Consider the following 21484-nt stretch of genomic DNA (forward strand, 5'->3'; position numbering starts at 1 on the left):
ATGTATGACTTTCTTCTACTTCTCTCAGGTTTACACCATTTTAGATCTTTACCGGCAAGTCTACACAGATCTCCTTGCGATTCCAGTAGTGAAGGGCAGAAAAACTGAAAAAGAGAAATTTGCTGGTGGAGACTTCACGACAACAGTGGAAATTTACATTGCAGCCAGTGGACGTGGAATTCAGGTTCATATTTCACCTTTCCATTTTTTTACTGCTGTGATCAAGTCCTTGTTAATAATTTTTGCCTTCACTATTAATATTTTATGCTCAGCCTTCACAAATCAAGCCACAAAAACCGCAGCTTTAATAATTTCAGTCCACCATTTCATTTGGAGATATTCTATTTTAAAACTTGAAAATTTCCCAGTTGCCTCATTGGCGTCTTTAACTTTCAACAGACCTGCAGTTTTTGATGGCTTATATTTTCTTAAATCTCTCTTTCAAAGGGCTGAAAATAACACAGAATATTACGGTTAACCAAGTCTTTTCAGCTTTTGAATTTTTACTTTAATTCTGTCTATGGGTGAGTAAGTTGTTGGGAAGTTAAAAGGTAATCCATGACATTATAACTAAATGGGTGATTTAACTGATTAGGGTTATCACTTGGGTGACTAGGGTGACTTGGGTGACCTGTGAGACTTGGTGACTAGGGTGACTAGGGTGACTTGGGTGACAAGGGTGACAAGGGTGACTAGAGTGACTTGGGTACCTAATATCTACCTCTATAACAAGTAAGCCACCCAACAATTTTAAGCTAGAATTATACACACTAGGGTGTACCTAGGGTGACTTGGATGACTAGGGTGACCCTGGTGACAAGGATGACTTAGGTGACCAGGGTGACCTGGGTGACAAGGATGACTTAGGTGACTTGGGTGACCTGGGTGACAAGGATGACTTAGGTGACTTGGGTGACAAGGATGACTTAGGTGACTTGGGTGATTTGGGAGACTACGGTGACTAGGGTGTAACTAGGGTGAATTGGGTGACTAGAGTGGCCAGGGTGACCAAGGTGACTAGAGTGATTAGGACGACTAGGGTAACTTTGGTGACTAGGGTGACTAGGGTGCTTTAAGTGACCAGGGTGACTAGGCTGACTTGGGTGACTTCTTTGACTACGGTGACTAGCGTGAATTGCGTGACCAGGGTGACAAGGGTGACTTGGGTGATTAGGTTGACTAGGGTGACCTGGGTGACTAGGGTGACTAGAGTCACTAGGGTGATTTGGGTGACTAGGGTGACTAGGGTGACTTGGGTGACTAGGGTGACTTGAGGGACTAGGATGACTTGGAGAGGGTGACAAAGGTCACTACGGTGACTTGAGTAACTAGGGCGACTAGGGTGACCTGGCCTGGGTGACTAGGTTGACTAGGGTGACTAGGGTGATTTGAGTGACTAGGGTAACTTGGATGACTTCTGTAACTTGTCATCCCAGTCATCCCAGTGATCCTAGTCATCCTAGTAATCCCAGTAATCCCTAGTCATCTCAGTGATCCCTTGTCATCCCAGTAATCCCTAGTCATCCCTAGTCATCCCTAGTCATTCCAGTCATCCCTAGTCATCCCTGGTAATCCCTAGTCATCCCAGTCGTCCTAGTCATCCCTAGTCATCCCAGTCATCGAAGTAATCCCTAGTTATCCTAGTCATCCATAGTCATCCTTAATCATCCTTAGTCATCCCTAGTCATCCCAGTCATCCCTAGTCATCCCTAGTCATGCCAGTCATCCCTAGTCATCCCTAGTCATCCCTAGTCATCCCTAGTCATCCCTAGTCATCCCTAGTCATCCTTAGTCATCCCAGTCATCCCTAGTCATCCCAAGTCATCCCTAGTAATCCCTAGTCATCCCAAGTCATCCCTAGTCATCCCTAGTCATCCCAGTAATCCCTAGTCATCTCTAGTCATCCCTAGTCATCCCTAGTCATCCCTAGTCATCCCAGTGATCCCTAGTCATCCTTAGTCATCCCAGTCATCCCTAGTCATCCTTAGTCATCCCTAGTCATCCCTAGTCATCCCAGTCATCCCTAGTCATCTCTAGTCATCCCTAGTCATCCCTAGTCATCCCAGTCATCCCTAGTCATCCCAGTCATCCCTAGTCATCCCTAGTCATCCCAGTCATCCCTAGTCATCTCTAGTCATCCCTAGTCATCCCAGTCATCCCTAGTCATCCCTAGTCATCCTTAGTCATCCCAGTCATCCCTAGTCATCCCTAGTCATCCCTAGTCATCCCAGTCATCCCTAGTCATCCCTAGTCATCCCAGTCATCCCTTGTCATCCCAGTCATTTCTGGTCATCCCTAGTCATCCCAGTCATCCCCAGTCATCCCTAGTCATCCCAGTCATCCCTTGTCATCCCAGTCATCCCTAGTCATCCTTAGTCATCCCTAGTCATCCTTAGTCATCCCAGTCATCCCTAGTCATCCCTAGTCATCCCTAGTCATCCCTAGTCATCCCTAGTCATCCCTAGTCATCCCTAGTCATCCTTAGTCATCCCAGTCATCCCTAGTCATCCCTAGACATCCCAAGTCATCCCTAGTCATCCCTAGTCATCCCTAGTCATCCCAGTAATCCCTAGTCATCCCTAGTCATCCCTAGTCATCCTAGTCATCCCTAGTCATCCCTAGTCATCCCAGTCATCCCTAGTCATCCCTAGTCATCCCTAGTCATCCCAGTCATCCCTAGTCATCCCTAGTCATCCCAGTCATCCCTAGTCATCCCAGTCATTTCTAGTCATCCCTAGTCATCCCAGTCATCCCCAGTCATCCCTAGTCATCCCAGTTATCCCTAGTCATCCCTAGTCATCCCTAGTCATCCCAGTCATCCCTAGTCATCCTTAGTCATCCCTAGTCATCCTTAGGCATCCCAGTCATCCCTAGTCATCCCTAGTCATCCCTAGTCATCCCTAGTCATCCTAGTCATCCCTAGTCATCCCAGTCATCCCTAGTCATCCCTAGTCATCCCAGTCATCCCTAGTCATCCCAGTCATCCCTAGTCATCCCTAGTCATCCCAGACATCCCTAGTCATCCTTACTCATCCCAGTCATCTCTAGTCATCCCTAGTCATCCCAGTCATCCCTAGTCACCCCAGTCATCCCTAGTCATCCCTAGTCATCCCAGTCATCCCTACTCATCCCTAGTCATACCAGTCATCCCTAGCCATCCCTAGTCATCCCAGTCATCCCTAGTCATCCCTGTCAACCCTAGTCATCCCAGTCATCCCTAGTCATCCCTAGTCATCCCAGTCATCCCTAGTCATTCCTAGTCATCCCAGTCATCCCTAGCCATCCTTAGTCATCCCAGTGATCCCTAGTCATCCCAGTGATCCCTAGTCATCCCAGTTATCCCTAGTCATCCCTAGTCATCCCAGTCATCCCTAGTCATCCCTAGTCATCCCAGTCATCCTTAGTAATCCCTAGTCATCCCAGTCATCCCTAGTCATCCCAGTCATCCCTAGTCAGCCCTAGTCATCCGAGTCATCTCTAGTCATCCCTAGTCATCCCAGTCATCCCTTGTCATCCCAGTCATCCCTAGTCATCCCTAGTCATCCCTAGTCATCCCAGTCATCCCTAGTCATCCCTGGTCATCCCAGTGATCCCTAGTCATCCCAGTGATCCCTAGTCATCCCAGTTATCCCTAGTCATCCCTAGTCATCCCTAGTCATCCCAGTCATCCCTAGTCATCCTTAGTCATCCCAGTCATCCCTAGTCATCCCAGTCATCCCTAGTCATCCCAGTCATCCCTAGTCATCCCTAGTCATCCCTAGTCATCTTAGTCATCCCTAGTCATCCCTAGTCCTCCCAGTCATCCCTAGTCATCTCTAGTCATCCCTAGTCATCCCTAGTCATCCCAGTCAACCCTAGTCATCCTAGTCATCCCTAGTCATCCCAGTCATCCCTAGTCATCCTAGTCATCCCTAGTCATCCCTAGTCATCCCAGTCATCCCTAGTCATCCCTAGTCATCCCAGTCATCCCTAGTAATCCCTAGTCATCCCCAGTCATCCCAGTCATCCGTAGTCATCCTTAGTCGTCCCTGGTCATCCTTAGTTATCCCAGTCATCCCTAGTCATCCCTGGTCATCCCTAGTCATCCCTAGTCATCCCTAGTCATCCCAGTCATCTCTAGTCATCCCAGTCATCCCTAGTCATCCTAGTCATCCCTAGTCATTCCTAGTCATCCCAGTCATCCCTAGCCATCCTTAGTCATCCCAGTCATCCCTAGTCATCCCTAGTCATCCCTAGTCATCCCAGTTATCCCTAGTCATCCCTAGTCATCCCAGTCATCCCTAGTCATCCCTAGTCATCCCAGTCATCCTTAGTAATCCCTAGTCATCCCAGTCATCCCTAGTCATCCCAGTCATCCCTAGTCAGCCCTAGTCATCCGAGTCATCTCTAGTCATCCCTAGTCATCCCAGTCATCCCTTGTCATCCCAGTCATCCCTAGTCATCCCTAGTCATCCCTAGTCATCCCAGTCATCCCTAGTCATCCCTGGTCATCCCAGTGATCCCTAGTCATCCCAGTGATCCCTAGTCATCCCAGTTATCCCTAGTCATCCCTAGTCATCCCTAGTCATCCCAGTCATCCCTAGTCATCCTTAGTCATCCCAGTCATCCCTAGTCATCCCAGTCATCCCTAGTCATCCCAGTCATCCCTAGTCATCCCTAGTCATCCCTAGTCATCTTAGTCATCCCTAGTCATCCCTAGTCCTCCCAGTCATCCCTAGTCATCTCTAGTCATCCCTAGTCATCCCTAGTCATCCCAGTCAACCCTAGTCATCCTAGTCATCCCTAGTCATCCCAGTCATCCCTAGTCATCCTAGTCATCCCTAGTCATCCCTAGTCATCCCAGTCATCCCTAGTCATCCCTAGTCATCCCAGTCATCCCTAGTAATCCCTAGTCATCCCCAGTCATCCCAGTCATCCGTAGTCATCCTTAGTCGTCCCTGGTCATCCTTAGTTATCCCAGTCATCCCTAGTCATCCCTGGTCATCCCTAGTCATCCCTAGTCATCCCTAGTCATCCCAGTCATCTCTAGTCATCCCAGTCATCCCTAGTCATCCTAGTCATCCCTAGTCATCCCTAGTCATCCCAGTCATCCCTAGTCATCCCTAGTCATCCCAGTCATCCCTACTCATCCCTAGTCATACCAGTCATCCCTGGTCATCCCTAGTCATCCCAGTCATCCCTAGTCATCCCAGTCATCCCTAGGCATCCCAGTCATCCCTAGTCATCCCTAGTCATCCCAGTCATCCCTAGTCATCCTTAGTTATCCCAGTCATCCCTAGTCATCCCTGGTCATCCCAGTCATCCCTAGTAGGGATGACTGGGATGACCAGGGATGACTAGGGATGACTGGGATAACTAAGGATGACTAGGGATGACTGGGATGACTAGGGATGACTAGGGATGACTGGGATGCCTAGGGATGACTGGGATGACTAGGGATGACTGGGATGACTAGAGATGACCAGGGATGACTGGTATGACTAGGGATGAGTAGGGATGACTGGGATGACTAGGGATGACTAGGGATGACTGGGATGACTAGGGATGACTAGGGATGACTGGGATGCCTAGGGATGACTGGGATGACTAGGGATGACTGGGATGACTAGGGATGACCAGGGATGACTGGTATGACTAGGGATGAGTAGGGATGACTGGGATGACTAGGGATGACTAGGGATGACTGGGATGACTAGGGATGACTAGGGATGACTAGGATGACTAGGGATGACTGGGATGACTAGGGATGACTGGGATGACTAGGGATGACTAGGGATGACTAGGGATGACCAGGGATGACTAGGGATGACTGGGATGACTAAGGATGACTAGGGCCTAGTCATCCTTAGTCATTCCAGTCATCCCTAGTCCTCCTTAGTCATCCCAGTCATCCCCGGTTATCCCTAGTCATCCTAGTCATCCCTAATCATCCCTTGCCATTCTAGTCATCCCTAGTTATCCTTAGTCATCCCTGGTCATTGTTAGTCATCCTTAGTCATCCCTAGTCATTGGTAGTCATCCCTAGTCATCCATAGTAATTGCTAGTCATCCCTTGTCATTGTAGTCATTTCTAGTCATCCTTAGTCATCCCCAGTCATCCCTAGTCATCCCTAGTGATTGCTTGTCATCCCTAGTCATCCTTAGTCATTCTTAGTCACCCTAGTCATCGCTAGTCATCCCTAGTCATCTCTAGTCATTCCTGTCGTTCCTAGTCATCTTTAGTCATCCTTAGTCATTGCTAGTCATCCCTAGTCATCCCTAGTCATTGCTTGTCAACCCTAGTCATCCTAGTCATGCCTGGTCATTTCTAGTCATCCCTAGTTATTGGTAGTTATCCCTAGTCATTGCTAGTCATCCCTAGTGATCGCTAGTCATTGCTAGTCATCTTAGTCATCCTTAGTTACCCTTGTCACCTTAGTCATCCCTAGTCATCCCTAGCCATTCCAGTCATCCCTAGTCACCCCTAGTCATCCCTAGTCATCCTTAGTCATCCTAGTCATCCCTAGTCATCCTTTGTTTCCCTAGTGATCCCTAGTCATCCCTAGTCATCCCTAGCCATTCCAGTCATCCCTAGTCATCCTTTGTTACCCTAGTCATCCCTAGTCATCCCTAGTCTTCCTTAGTCATCCCTAGTTATCCCTAATCATCCCTAGCCATTCCAGTCATCCTTTGTCATCCCTAGTCATCCCAGTCATTTTTAGTCATCCCGGTCATCCTTAGTCATCCCTAGTCATCCCTAGTCATCTCATTCATCCCTAGTCATCCCAGGCATCCCTAGTCATTTTTAGTCATTGGTAGTCATGCCTAGTCATCCCAAGTCACCCTAGTCACCCTAGGCACCCTAGTCACCTTAGTCACTCTAGTCACCCAGGTCACCCAAGTCCTCGATGTCTTCCAAGTCACTTCAGTCACCCAAGTCACTCTAGTCACCATAGTCACCATAGTCACCCTAGCCACCGAAGTCACCCTAGTCACCCTAGTCACCCAGGTCACTCTTGTCATGATTAGGGTGACTTGGGTGACTAATGTGACTATTCTGACTAGGGTGACTAGGATGACTTTGGTGACTAGGGTGACTTGGGTGACTTTGCTGATTAGGGTGACTTGGGTGACTGAGGTTACAAGTGTTTATCTGAAGCAGTTTTTATCTTGATGTACTTGGAAACTGTCCTGAGTTTAAGAGGGTCATTGAGACACCTATGGTTGGAGTCTGTTTTAGGAAGGTGTTGATGAATGTTTTTAAGTGAGTTGAATTTAGGGAAGTCTAGCAGTTATCAGATCTATGTTCATTTCTATTCTTTTTGTGACAATATTGTACTTTGTTATGGTTTTTTTAGGGTGCAACATCCCATCATTTAGGGCAGAACTTTTCCAAGATGTTTGATATTGTGTTTGAAGATCCTGACCCAACAAAGCAGGTAAGATTGTTGGTCCAGGTCACGTTTTTTAGTAGTTAAATGTGCCTATTTTCTCTTTTCGTTGTTTATTTTTGAGGGACTAGCGCTCTTAACGTCAAATTTTGATCGTTAGTTGGTGGCGAATAATTATACGTTGTCTACAAATTGATAAAAGCAAATTTTTGCAAAATCAGTTGATGAAACCAAACCGGCCTAGCAGCACCGTTTCGTCATACACATTCTCTTTATTCAGAGTGATGCGAATGGTAGAAGAACCGTTATGCACACAAAAGTTTGTCGTTGGTAGTACACCACTTCATACAATTTTTTTCGTGATTAGTTTTAACACCTGATTTAAAGAGAGTTATCGATGAGTCGACGGGTAATTGCTAACGCTCATTTCTTTGCTTCTTACGATAAAACATCAAGCCAACTGTTCACAACGTGGAACTCTTAAAAAAGACAGGTGTTCATTGATTATTCATGCAGTATCTCCAAGCTGTCAATCACGAGCATGTCCAAAACCGGAAGCGGAGGCACAATTGTATTCCCACTGCTAGGATACCATGTCATTTTCTTGTGTTTAATTTACAGGACAAAAGATATGTGTATCAGAATTCCTGGGGTCTCACCACTCGTACAGTCGGTGTTATGACCATGGTTCACGGAGACAATCAAGGACTGGTCCTACCACCACGTATCGCTTCCATTCAGGTAAAAGCCACTTGAATGAATTTTTGCTGTAGTCTTGTTATACTCTTAATGATAAACATTAAAACATTTCTTGAATTTGATTGATTTTAAGTAAAGGCAGTGCAACAACGAAAAAACCTTACAGAAAAAGAGGAAATAAAATGCAAATGTCTCAGAGAATGGAGCACCGTGATTGGCTAATAATCATAACAATTTTTTAAGAACCAATCAGTTTCCGCAATCTGCTGGCGGATATCTTGAGGTTTGCGAGTGGAAAAATGGCCGGTGTACTGCTCCTCGCGCAGGAAGATGGGTCAAAACTGTCCCATAGTGCAGTTCGACACTATGCCTATCCAGTCTCCCGCGCAACCAATGAAAAATAGTAAACTTGTAAATGATAACTGTCTCCGGAAGTGAAGTACTCCATGTCTTTTCTTCCCTACAGGCTGTCATTATTCCGTGTGGCCTAACAGCAACGTTACCAGATGAAGAGAAGACCAAGCTATTAAACACTTGTAGCGCGTTGGAAGGCAAACTGAAAGATGCCGGCATCCGAGCAAAGGGCGATTACAGAGACAACTACTCACCTGGATGGAAGTTTAACCACTGGGAACTTAAGGTATTACTTTTCGGAAACTTCGGAATAATTCGGTCATTTTCGGAAGCTGTCGGGTCATCTTCGAGAATGATCGGTTATTTCTGAATATGTTGTGACAAAATCGGAGCATTTGGAGACATCTTTTGAGATTTCCCGAAACACTGCCAATACCTCGTGTCAACTTTCGATACCGTTGATGCTCAGAAAAGATAAGGCGAAGTTTCAAAGTAGTACTGCTATCGAGTATTATGCGAGCTTGATTTGAGCGTTCTCGTTCAATCACAAAAATACATTCAAACATGTTGGGGAATGGCTTACGTGGCTTTAAATATCGTTTTGTTTGATGTGGCACCTTGAAGGAAATCAAGAAAAGAACGCGTTTCAAATGACCACTAGAGGGAATGAGTGAAAGGCTGAATATGCAGCTTTGTGTCAAAAACTTGCAACGTCCGTTTTTCGAGTCGAGAGAGGCGTAAAAAAAATTTCGCATGTTTCCAATTTATAACCAGTCCCCGGACAACTGTGGCGATATTTTGATCTGAAACTTGTAGGGTGTTCCAATCCGTCTTGAAGTGGGACCACGTGACGTGAAGGCAGGGCAAGCGGTTATGGTACGAAGAGATACAGGAGAAAAGGTAACCACGCCTGCAAAGCTTGGGGGAGTTGAATCTGTTTCTTTAAGTACCATGCCATGGCGGCCATGTTTGATTTTATCACCGAGGAAGGGTTACCGGTCGTTTCGATACGAGTCGTTCGATACAAGTTTATTCAGTAAATAGCTTCACGAATTTGGCTTGAAGAACGAAGAGTATTCATCCAAAATGTTTTTCTTGTTCACGCGCAAACTATACTTGAAGAGAATGAAATTTTTGTGCAATTTCAGTGCAAGTTTATATCGAAACGATTTTGTATCGAAACGACCGGTTTCCTTGAGGAATGGGGAGAGGAGAATTAGCAACCCATAGGGTAGATGTTAGTTAGAAAGAGGGGGGGAGGGAGAGGGGAGAAAACAGTACTCTCTTCTCTCTCTGTGCCCTCTTCCCCTCCCCTCCCCTCTTGATTCGCCCCAACTCCTCAACATTTTTAGAATTCAGTGTTGCAGTCACACGAACAAAAGATTTGCGCAGCCGAAGAAAGCGCCTGGAATTGAATCTTGTGAGTTTTACCAACTGTTATAACACGTTACTTTGCCTTCTCCCCGCTTTCATGTTTTACGTTCACACACCCCTTACATATATACATACATTTTTTTTGTTTTCAGGATTGAAATGCAATTTAAAAGCATGCCCGCGAGTAGCTACGCTAATCTTGGCTGGTCATGTTTTTAAATACAACAAAGCGGGGGTTAGAGACCCAATAAACCTCAATTCAATTCAATTCAATTTTATTATTCACACTTTATAAAATATTAACATTATATATAGTAAGGTAAGAATACACTAATAAAGTAGAAGAAGAAGGGGAAAAAAAAGAAAATTAATGGCTTGGGTATAAGTACTACAGAATTTTTTAGACCGGTGTATGAAAAGAAAGTTTATGTCCAAGAATGTAAATATCAGGGACTTGCTAGAGAAGGCGGACAAGACACTCTACAAAAAAAGATCGAATGACCCCGAATGTCCGTTCTTCCAGTTTTTACCTAGGGAAAAGAACACGAGGTACAATCTTAGAAATACGTCAGTCTCTGTCCCTAGAATCTACACTGACAGGTTTAAGAACGTTTTAAGTAACAGAATAATTTTTGGATATGATATGTAAACAGTTTTTTGAGTTTATATTGTAACTTAGGATATGTAATTTTATCTTAAGAAATAAAGATTATTATTATTATTATTATTATTATTATTATTATTATTATTATTATTATTATTATTATTATTAAGTGTACTGTGGTCAGAGGAGCTTAGCTTTCGAGCTAACCACCGCTATATTATGACTGGAAATACATAATAAACGTGCGCTTGGTGCCATGGCAACTGTGGACGATTATGCCAGCAGTCAGGTTATGTGAGACAGTCATATTACAATTGTTACCTTTGAGAGTTAACTAGAAAACTGACATAATGACTAGAGACTACTGATATACTATGACAACCACCAGTTATGACTAGAGACTACTGATACACTAATACAATAAAATTATGACAACCACGAGTTGAGAGATGGAATGATTCCTCGGAGATCATTGTAACAGTCTTCTGAAGCTCTGACGTCAAAAAGTATTTTTTTTTCTCTTATTTTCCTTTTTAAGGCATTTTTTGAAAGATTTCATAATGTTGGATTAAGAAACAAAAATATGGAATGAAATGCCTGCAACAGTCAGAGGTCATGACAGTTTTTCCCTTGCCCCTGAACAAGTCTAAGAGTCTTGCTGCTCGGGAAAGCCAAACTGATTTTTTTTCTTTGGTGTACATGTAATGTTTTCCTTTGCTTTTCCGTAGAATTCTGTCAATCAGGCTGATATTGAAGATATCATTCAGGAGACACTAGAGCGTATTCACCACGATATGTATAATAAGTAAGACTGCATTTTGTACGTTTGCATGTTCTGGTGTTGTAACAAAATTGCACTATGGAGCTGTTATGGGGACGGCTATTGTAGTTACAAGTTTGCACAGGTATCTGGGTCAAAATTTGTTCCCCTAAACAGTCCTATAATGCAATTCGATACAACTCCGACCCAGTTTCTAACCAACTGTGCCACGCTTTCTCCTAGCTCCTTCTCTCCCCAGTTGATTGTCTAAAGAGGAAAGATAGGGATGTTAGCCGTCCAAACGGAACAGGGGTGTTTTATTAGTTAAACCCTGTAACTCCTATCTCTTACATGTTTTATTGTGAAAGGTTTGAATCCAGGAGTCATTTCAAAAGTAGGTTGAGTTTGATCGTCCGGGTAAACGTAGTCCTGAAAAGGACTGTTGTTGTTGACAGTGACTGACGTTTCGACAACCTGTGCGGTAGTCATCTTCAGAGTCAAAGTGAGTTGTATCACGTCAGTAGATGGTATTATACTCTGGTTATTGATCTGATTGGTCAATTACGTCGCGATGTTATTCGTCGTCTGTCAGTTAAGCCGTGATGTTATTGGCTAAGAAGACTCGTAATCAGTACTTGGTGCGTTTCGATCCGTCTATTGTCACAGTTAACTAGTCGTCTATTGTTAGTCAAATTATCAGTTCTCCAGTCGTTCTCTCGTAGTTAGTTTTGCTTGATCTCGTCAATAAGTCGTTTGTACGGCGCTGGCTACGATTCAGTGGAGTTTGTTCTAAGTTAGTAAACCAGCTTTCTAAAGTAAGTTTCTTTCTTTCTAATACCATCTACTGACGTGATACAACTCACTTTGACTCTGAAGATGACTACCGCACAGGTTGTCGAAACGTCAGTCACTGTCAACAACAACAGTCCTATTCAGGACTACGTTCACCCGGACGATCAAACTCAACCTACTTTTGACATGTTTTATTGTTAAATTTTGAAAGTTCATGTGAATATGTACCATTTGTCTGATCCATTTCGATTCAAGCACAGGTTATGCATTTATTCTTCGTTTATATGACCTTTAATTTTTTATTTTTCAGAGCAAAGAAGGAGTTACATGCTAACATGGCGGTAACGCACTCTTGGTCCGAGTTCAACGCTTTGCTGGATAAGCAAAAGGTGTGTGCTTTTAGTGGATTTCGTCTTGAAGGGTGACGAAGTGACAGTTCAAGAAAAATGAGAAACTACGTTTGAAAAATACAAGAAAACAATCAATCTGCAATGACAATACTGCTTAACAGCTAAAGTTCTAATTAGCACATACTAAGATGAGAAATTTCAACCTAATAAACTGGGAATTCATTTTTTACGGGAAAGTGAAGAGCGGATTCTTGTCTTTGACTCTGAAAGCTCTCTCGCCTGAACTCGCCTTCTTTCAACGGAAGTGTATGCATATTTGATAACCAAATTGAAGTGTTCGTGTAGAGAATTTCCGACCAACTACAGAAAGCGAGAAATCGGTTAACTAGACTGGCTTTCCTGCATTTGAACACCAGGAGGCCAGGTCTCGGTCAAATTTTGTACGAAAACTCGTGTCACTTGTGAATAGGCATTCTGCATACCGTAATAAACATGAACATTCTACCAACTTTTCCTATATCTCTATTTCAGATCATCCAGGCGCCGTTTTGTGGTGATGGGACTTGCGAAGGCAAGATCAAGAAAGATAGTGCGAGGTATTGAACACATTCGAAATGCCAGGCTCCGTCCACAAGATGTGGCATATTTAATGTTGATATTTATATGCGCGCCAAGGATCTGAATGGCTCTGAATAACTAGCAAAAATTCTTTCCAGAAATAATGATAGAAACTTTTTTCTATGTAATAAACGAAATTTTGTTGTCTGAAAAAGTTTTTGGACACGGCTAATGAAAAGCCCACCATTTTCATTTCTTTGCTGAGAATTTGTCTATGTAGATCAGCGTACGTTATGTAAAACTCGTGAATATGACTTCTGGCCATTGTATCCACCAATCTCCCACCACACTTCTCTTAGACTATGTTCATATTATTTTGCCGGGGATAGCTTTTGCGCTGCCATGAAATTCATATCGTATAGCACTTCTGTTCACAAACAAGAACGGTTGTGGCAGCGCGATTTCAGTGACGCAGCAAAGCTGTGCAGCGTCGATCTCTCTAAAGTGGAGCGTCACATATCGGATAGGTGTTCATACTCTACCGGACAGCTTTAGCGCCGCCACGTAATTCATACCGGATAGGGCCCCTGTTCACACACAAAAATAGTTATGGTAGCGCGATTTTAGTGACCCAGCGAAGCCGCGCTGCAGCGATCTCTAAAGGGGAGAGTCACATATCGGATAGTTGTACACACTATAGCGGACAGCTTTTCGTGTCGCCAAGAACAGCTGTCCGGTATAGCCTGCGTGGCAGGCGCAAAAAGGGGAGGGGAGGGAAGGGAGAAAGCGCGAAGGAGGAGAAAAGGGAAGGGAGTCCCTTACCCTCTCTTCCCAACCCCCCTTCCTTTTTCCCTTCCTCCGTATCCCCTACCCCTTTCAACGCCTGCTACGCAGGCTAGTCCGGTATAGACAGGACATAGCCTTAAGGCTGCAAAATTGTGATATTTATCAAAGTTCACCTTATTCTGCTGTTCTTATGTATTGAAACAGAGTTTGCGAAATTGTATTGTGATAATTAAATGTTGTTGTTTCTCAGGGACCAAGATTTGGAGGCAGGAGCCCCGTCTATGGGCGCCAAAAGCTTGTGTATCCCGTTTGACCAGCCCATGGAGTTAACCGCTGACACAAAGTGTGTTTACCCGGAGTGTGATCAACCCCCCAAGTATTACACGCTATTTGGCAGAAGTTATTAAGGCAACATCAATCTAATATTATATAATTGCAAAAGTCTGGCTTCTCTCGCTAACAATTTTTCTCCAGTTTGTTCAATCCTGTGTTTGTATCGACACTTTTCTACGGTAGCCTGGAAAAGCAATTTCTATTCAAGGCTCGTTGCCTCTATCAAGCGCGCCAATGGCTCTTGGCCCTGTAGAATAAATCAAACTGCGACCGACCCTGGACTGGTCACCAGTCCATCGTCCGTTGCTAAGCGCGGAATGGTTCGTGATATTACGGATTTCCTTATAGGACTTGAGCTAAATCAGAGAAATGCAGGTAATGGCTATCATTGCCGTGGTCTCTAAAGGCTTCTATGGCGTTTCCTGAACAGTTCTGTTTTAGTACCATGTAGTGAGTATGTATGTGCAAGATTGTATCAAAGCCAAAGGCTAGAATAAAAATCTCTTCAATTGCCGTTATCTTATTTAATCGTAGCGCGCGGGAGCCGAAAACTGGAGAGGTGTACATATTCGGTCTTGGACAACTTCACATACATAAAAATGCAAAAGACGAACGAAGGTTTTAGTGGCCGCCACTGCTGTTCATTGACTGCAATGTGCTATCTGAGACAAATACGTTTCTGGGAAACTGCCCACCTACCCCTTCCCTAAGCCAAAATTAACACTTACTGCTCACTTAGGCCAAAATGTTTCACAACACTGTTCCACCATCACTGTTGCACTGTTGCACCACACTGTTCCACCATCACTTTTCCACTGTTCCACAACACAGTTCCACCATCACTGTTCCACCATCACTGTTCCACAATCACTTTTCCACTGTTCCACCACACATTGCCACCATCACTGTTCCACTGTTCCACAACACTGTTCTACCATCACTGTTCCACTGTCCTACCACACTGTAAGTTTCACCATCACTTTTCCACTGTTCTACCACAATGTTCCACCATCACTTTTCCAGGCTTAGGGGAGGGGTAGGTGGGCAGTTTCCCATAAACGTATAATGCTCCGTAATCTCTAGCACAGGATGGGCGCTTAAGCAAAGGCGTTTTTTGAGCGACGCACGTCAACCGGAAGTGGACTTTTTGGGTTCTTGGGCATTGATTTTTGCCCAAATTTTCGGGTAAATCCTCTCCTCAAGAGCAAAGACACTTCGTACTACGACTTTTGCGTTAAGCGTATCCTTAAATGGAAAGCGCTTCACTTCCGGTTGACGTAGGTCGCGCAAAAACGACTTTTTTTAACACTTTCAGTTTCGATTTCTGGGCCAAATAGATCGCTGAGGATATATTTCTTGATGGTATTACAATAAGAAAAGCATTTGCAAGGTTTTTCCGAAAAATGATGTCCTACGCGAGGGTTGCCCTTGAAGGTCCCTTGTAACACCGTTGAATAAAGACACGTGTAAGGGAGTGTATCCTTTTTGCCCACCCTAGCCTTCGTAGCCGGCTGAATTCTTGTCCGGGTGACTTTCTTGGCGGCGGAGCCGCCACGCGAAGGGAGTGGCAAACTTTGCTAGGTTGTTCCGCCGCCAGAAAACTACAGCACTCCCGCTAATCCCGCCAGCTACGCAGGCTATACCCATCCCCTTATTACTTCTTTTCACCCAGGGCCAGATCTATTTAAGGTATATCTTTCGGACACCAATGTCTAAAGAAAGAAAATACTATGGAAGGCTGACATCTAAAACCAAACATTGTTCCAGCATTGCAACGATGTGTTGTGCTAAAAATCGTCGTTGCGAATCGTCCCGTGTAACATCACCTTTACGTACACCATGTACCCCGAAAGTTCGATTTGAAACCGCTGGCAATCGAGCCTGAAGTCTCGTGTCATGGTATTCTAAATGGCGGTCATTTCGAACAATGTTGATTAGAACAACATACAAGCGATGGATTTACAAACATCGTCGTTTTTTCACCAATGTAAAGATTCAAGAATCGCTAAGCATGCTATACAGCCATAATATTTGGGAGCACTAGCTACTGAATTAACTTATTTGAGGTAAGTTTCTGATCGAATTCGGACAGGATCGTGTCTTCTACTTCTTCTTCCACTTCTATGGTCGATTGTATTTTGCCGCTTGTTGTACCACTAAGTTACATCTTTCTCTTTACTTGTCGTTTTTAAGAAGAGATCAATTGAGGTCGTGAAAAGGCCGCATGCTTATTGCTAGCGATCGATAGCTGGATCTGCTGCTCCGCTCTGTCAAGAGCTCTGGCATTTTCACGAGCTATTTGAAACCTGGGTACCTCATGTACGGCTGGGGTATTTTGCAGAATGCCGAATGGCTATTAAGTTTGGTGACTAGGGTTAGGAAACTGAGGGCGCGATCCATTCAACCAACATTCAGACCGGTCCGACCGGGAAAAGAGGACCACCTCAAAAGGTGGACCTGTTTTTTCGAAACTTTTCTGGTTGGACCGAACCGATCCATTGAGTTTTGGACCGAAATTTCCGGAAACTTCGGTTGAATGGATCGCGCCCTGAGTGAATCAAGTTTCAGGTCAGCTTTCCCAGTATGTGTAATGACCCTAAATAAAACCTGATTCACTCAGTTTCCTAACCCCAGTCACTAAACTCAGAGTCGTTCGGCGTTCAGCGTTCTGCAAAATACCCCTGCCGAACGATCACTAAGAAAAAACCTCGGATGCATTTTTCCCCCGCAATTTTATCTCTATACTGGAAAGAATTAAACAGAAAAAGTTACGCTGCAGAATTTTACGCTACTTGTACGCTCGAAAATAACGGTAACTGATACAATACAATGTTCAATTTTCGCGTCTACATCTATATCTGATCAGAGACGTGTAATGTATTACGTTGTTTTAGAGCGATTTTAGATGGTTTCTTTTTTAATTGGCGGTTACTTTGTCTCTATGCTAGAGACGTTAAAGTCGTCTAGACATTACATTTACATGTAACGTATTAGAGGTCACATTGCACAGGACACAACTACAGGTCACTGTTTCATCGGTAGGTAACTAAGTTACCCCTCCCCACTACTCCTACCTTGGTCTAACGAGTGGTGAAAAATGTCCACAAAGTAACACAAAAATTATGATTGAATTGAACGTGAATATATTTAGAGGAAATTATTTTATGCGAGTTTTTTAGTCTAGCTTCGTATACGACTTTTATATTATAAATTTTAAATTCCAATCAAGACCTAAATTCAAATACAGATGTGTTAAGATGGCCCTTCTGCCGTTTCTCTTCTTTATACAGCCAATCTTCATGGCGACATTGTTTGTGAAGAATAAGGGATTTACTTTTAAATTTGGTGAATTAATTGAGTCTTAAAGGCTTAACGCCTGTTGATGAAACACTTAATTTGTTTCTAATCCGGATACCTGCTGCAGAGATCGTCTAAAATTTCAGAAATAATTCATTTCATTTGCAATGTCTAGCTAACGGACATGATTAATACTAGAGTAGCGAGTTCACTAAAATGACGTTTATCAAGGTAGGAATTTCTTAATTACGATTTCTAAAAGGAAAGCGTTGCATGCCGTTTCAAAATGCGCAGTTTTAGTCGGTAAAAAAAATTACTTTTTGACGGGGTTATCTGGGCCCATTCAGATCTAACTTCTTCAACTCGTCTTGAATTTTTTTTGTATTATAGACGAGTACTAGTTATGTTGTTTTCGTAAAGCGTTTCGATTTGTTCCAATTTGTCTGTTTTCAATGCGTTTTATGATATATAAGGCAGTGGAAATCCAAAAGCAATTGAGTGCTCTGGAATGAAGTAATTGTTAGAAGAAATATAGGGAACAGTTGTTGTAAAACCTATCACGATAAAGAGGCTCTGGTATCTGAAAACTGATACACTTCCTCCGCGCATAAAAGGGAAGAGAGGAAACGGGACTCCGACTCGAGAGGGCTTGTGAGTAAAGGTGCAGCTGGACGGCCGTGTACTACGCGAAGAAGAACCAATACTCATTGAATGGTGGTAAAACGGATCTTTCGCGACTGAAGGATGGTTTTCACTAGCAACGGAGTAGGAGTGAGAGTTGGAGTCGTAAGCGAATCAGCGGTGGAAAAATCAGAATGTTTCCATTTTCTTCGGACTCCGCTTATGACTCCGTCGTTAACGATCTTGTGAAAACCAGATTGTCGGAGTCGGAAGCAGAAGCTGTAGGATAAACCAATACACGTTCCCACGCTTTGTGATCGGTTTAGTTTCTCCGCTTCTGCTTGTTACTCCGACGACCCAGATTTCACTTGATCGTAAACGACTGAGTCGTAAACGTAAGCTGAATCGGAACCCTGTTTTCACTAGATCTTAACGTTCTACGCATCTGATTACGACTCCGACTCCGATTGCGACTCAGCCTTGACTATAAAAGTGCCGTAGAAAAAAATTTCAGTTTCTTCGATAATCAATCCCAAAAGTTTTCATCGCTTAGATTTTTGAAATAAGCTACTGCGCATGAAAAGTCTGGGGAAGCCGAATTACTTTATATATTTAATATTAAATATCTTCTCACTTAGTGACTAACGGGATAAATGGCTTTTACCTAATTAATTGAACAAACATCACCTGAGTATCATATTTTGCTTGCTTTAGAAGTTTTCACTTAAGCTGTAAAGGTTCTTCGCGCATAACCAGCCCGTTTAATAAATGCTGTATCTGCCCTTATAACAATTTATCCAGCCTAGTAGCTCTGCTGCTCTTCATATCTCGCCTCACAGTCTCTGGGCGAAATCGTACATTATGGCCATTCGAATGAACTTTGTTCGGCAGAAGTATAGTATCCTTTTTTTTCTTCGAATGGCACGTACTAACATTTGTGATTTATGCTGAACTGCCATTTTAAGCGGACTGTAGCTACGTGGTTAAAAACAGCAGGCTGAAGAAACAATTCTAGTTCCAACTTTCCGGGGGGAGGAACTCCGGATTTCAAGTGACAGGCCGGTCGATCGAAAGATTTTTAGGGGTGTGAATTTTTCGATTCCTGGATTTTTTGGGTAAGAAAATTTGGCAAGTAGTTTTTTGGGGGTGGCTTTATTTAAGTAAGGGGTTTTGGGTATCTAACACAATCTGAGGATTCGTGGAAGTGCCCGCGTATGATAACTTCGGATGGTATGGTCAAGAAACAAAAACAAACTTTCAATTTCCAATGTTTTTATTTTTCGTGTTATATCATTTAATGCTTTCTGGAAATTTTTAAGGTTCAGAAATTCGGCATAGGGCTTTTTGGGGGCTAACTTTTGATCTAGGCATTTTTTGGGTTTTGTAGGGGAGCCCTAGGGATTTTTTTGAGTTTTGATTTTTGGCTCCATTCGATCATCCCGGTCAATTGAAATCTGGAGTACCCCCCAGGAAAGCCTACTCCTTACCTATTTTTCTTGAATAGATGAAACCCAGCCATTATTGACGTTCACTTAATGAGTTATTTAACTTTGGACAAAGTTTTCAAGCTAACCCTTTTGCTTTTACTTCTCAGGTTTATATTGTTTTGGTTCTATTTTCCTTGAGGTTGCCAAGAGTGGTTTCAGGTGACACGTCGTATCTAATATATATACCGTAAAATTCCGAAAATAAGCCTCGGGGCTTATATTTTTCAAAGGCCCTTTTTGAGGGGCTTATTTAAGGAGGGGCTTATATTCGGAGGGGCTTATCTATGGAGGGAAATTTGCGTTTCAAAATCGATTGGGCTAGCCTTGTAGTTGGAAGTAAATTTACCATTTTTGCATTGTTTTACCTTTGTATTTGAGGGAAATTTCCAAGTACAAGCCCCCCGGGGGCTTATATTTAGAGGGGCGATTTAACGGAAGGTTTTTTGCGTTACGAGTTTGGGGGGCTTATATTTAGAGGGACTTATACATGGAGGGGCTTATTTTCGGCATTTTACGGTAATTGTTCTTCTTTTTTACTCATTAACATTCTTTGGTTTCTTAGACATTTTCGGTGGCAATAAAAATAGCAGGATGATGATGATGATGGATGATGATGATGATGATGATGATGACGATGACGATGACGATGACGACGACGACGACGATGACGACGATGATGATGATGATGATAATAATTATGACAATAATAATAATCTGAGGTTTTTCAACTTCCCAGGTGTAACAGATAATATCAAATTCCCAAGCCAAAGCACGGGAAACATCGTCAGCATTAGCGCACCCACAACCTCGGTGCAGGACTTAACCATCTGTATGTGGGTTAGAGCTCAAGTTGAAGTGAACCATCTAGTGGGGCTGATTTCTTGCTTATCTGGAAACAACATTGAAATAGAAATTCGATATGACAACGATGGTCCAAGGAGATTAGAACTCCAAGTTGGTAACGCTGTTACGTAAGTACATACAGTCGAACACCACTTAACAGACACCTGCTTAATTAATACTGACACCTCCTTATTACGGACAGTTTGCCTTGTCCCTCGGTAAAGCCCTTGCATTTCGGAGCTTCTCGTATCTCCCACTTTATATAAGCTCGGCAAGCGATCTCCCTTTTTTTCTTTTCTTTTTTTTTCGGTCACTGAAGGACAGACTATTTATTGCCAGTATAAAGCATATGTCCTCTGAGAGGACTGTTTTTTTAGTTTAGCTGGCATTGCTCAAACGCTTATACAGTATTTTTTCTATCCTCTTTATCTTTAGAACAGAGCAGCTGTCGGAGAAATTATTGAGGAGACCATGGAAGCATCTTTGCTTCGTAAGAACTTTCATAAACGGCGACTTCAAAATATTTCTTAATGGCAAACTAGACGCCGAAGGTACCTCACTAAAACCCGGTACACAGATTGGTGGACCCGGTAGACGGTTTTATCTGGGTCAAGCGTGGGATGAAACGGCTGGTGCTTTTCTTCTACAGCACGCTTACGTGGGTGTCTTTAATGACGTAAACATGTGGGGTGAGGTTTTATCCGAAACTCGGATTCGACAGCTCTTTCTGACCTGCAGTTTAACAGACGGGACAACCGTCGCGTGGAACGATCTTTTGGCAGCTGCTCCGAGTGCACTGCTCTCCTCTCCTCAATGGGAATGTCCAGTCAGGCGAAGTAAGTATCTTGTGCTCAAATGAATTATTTACTTCATCGGAAAATGTAATTTCTGGTGCGTGGGTAGCCGGTGTAGCTGGTGGGTCGCGATCACGCCGCCAGAAAACTTCAGCACTCCTCCGCTAATCCCGTCAGCTACTCACGCTAGGCTAGTGTGTGGACAATATGCAATGTATTCCCACGCTCTGCCGTTGGCGTAAATATCTCGTTAGACTCTCTCGACCAATCAGCTGCAAAGCCAAAAATGGTGGTCATGAGTTGGTCGCACGCCTTTTCCCGCTCTTGCCGCTGCAGGTATTTGTTTGGGGTTCTGATTGGCTCGTTTGACTTTGTCGACCAATCAGATGCAAAGCGGAAGGTGGTCGCACCAAGCATTTTCGTGGGTAAAATGGAGCATTAAACAAAGACCTGACGGGCTAA

At 43.6% G+C, this 21484-nt stretch overlaps 1 protein-coding gene across 1 annotated transcript in view; it reads left to right on the forward strand.

Moving 5' to 3' along the window:
• The window catches only part of LOC140925327 (bifunctional glutamate/proline--tRNA ligase-like), a 36358-nt gene extending 21868 nt beyond the window's left edge, over positions 1-14490 (forward strand). The window contains exons 27-35 of the mRNA XM_073375330.1: positions 29-184; positions 7338-7418; positions 7992-8111; positions 8536-8709; positions 9240-9323; positions 11130-11206; positions 12264-12342; positions 12835-12899; positions 13898-14490. Coding sequence (XP_073231431.1) covers positions 29-184; positions 7338-7418; positions 7992-8111; positions 8536-8709; positions 9240-9323; positions 11130-11206; positions 12264-12342; positions 12835-12899; positions 13898-14054 — 993 coding nt within the window. The 3' untranslated portion in view covers positions 14055-14490. The remainder of the gene's footprint in view (positions 1-28; positions 185-7337; positions 7419-7991; positions 8112-8535; positions 8710-9239; positions 9324-11129; positions 11207-12263; positions 12343-12834; positions 12900-13897) is intronic.
• Positions 14491-21484: the final 6994 nt, after the last annotated feature.

The sequence above is a fragment of the Porites lutea genome, chromosome 14 (genome assembly GCF_958299795.1).
Source record: "Porites lutea chromosome 14, jaPorLute2.1, whole genome shotgun sequence".
Classification (NCBI taxonomy): domain Eukaryota; kingdom Metazoa; phylum Cnidaria; class Anthozoa; order Scleractinia; family Poritidae; genus Porites; species Porites lutea.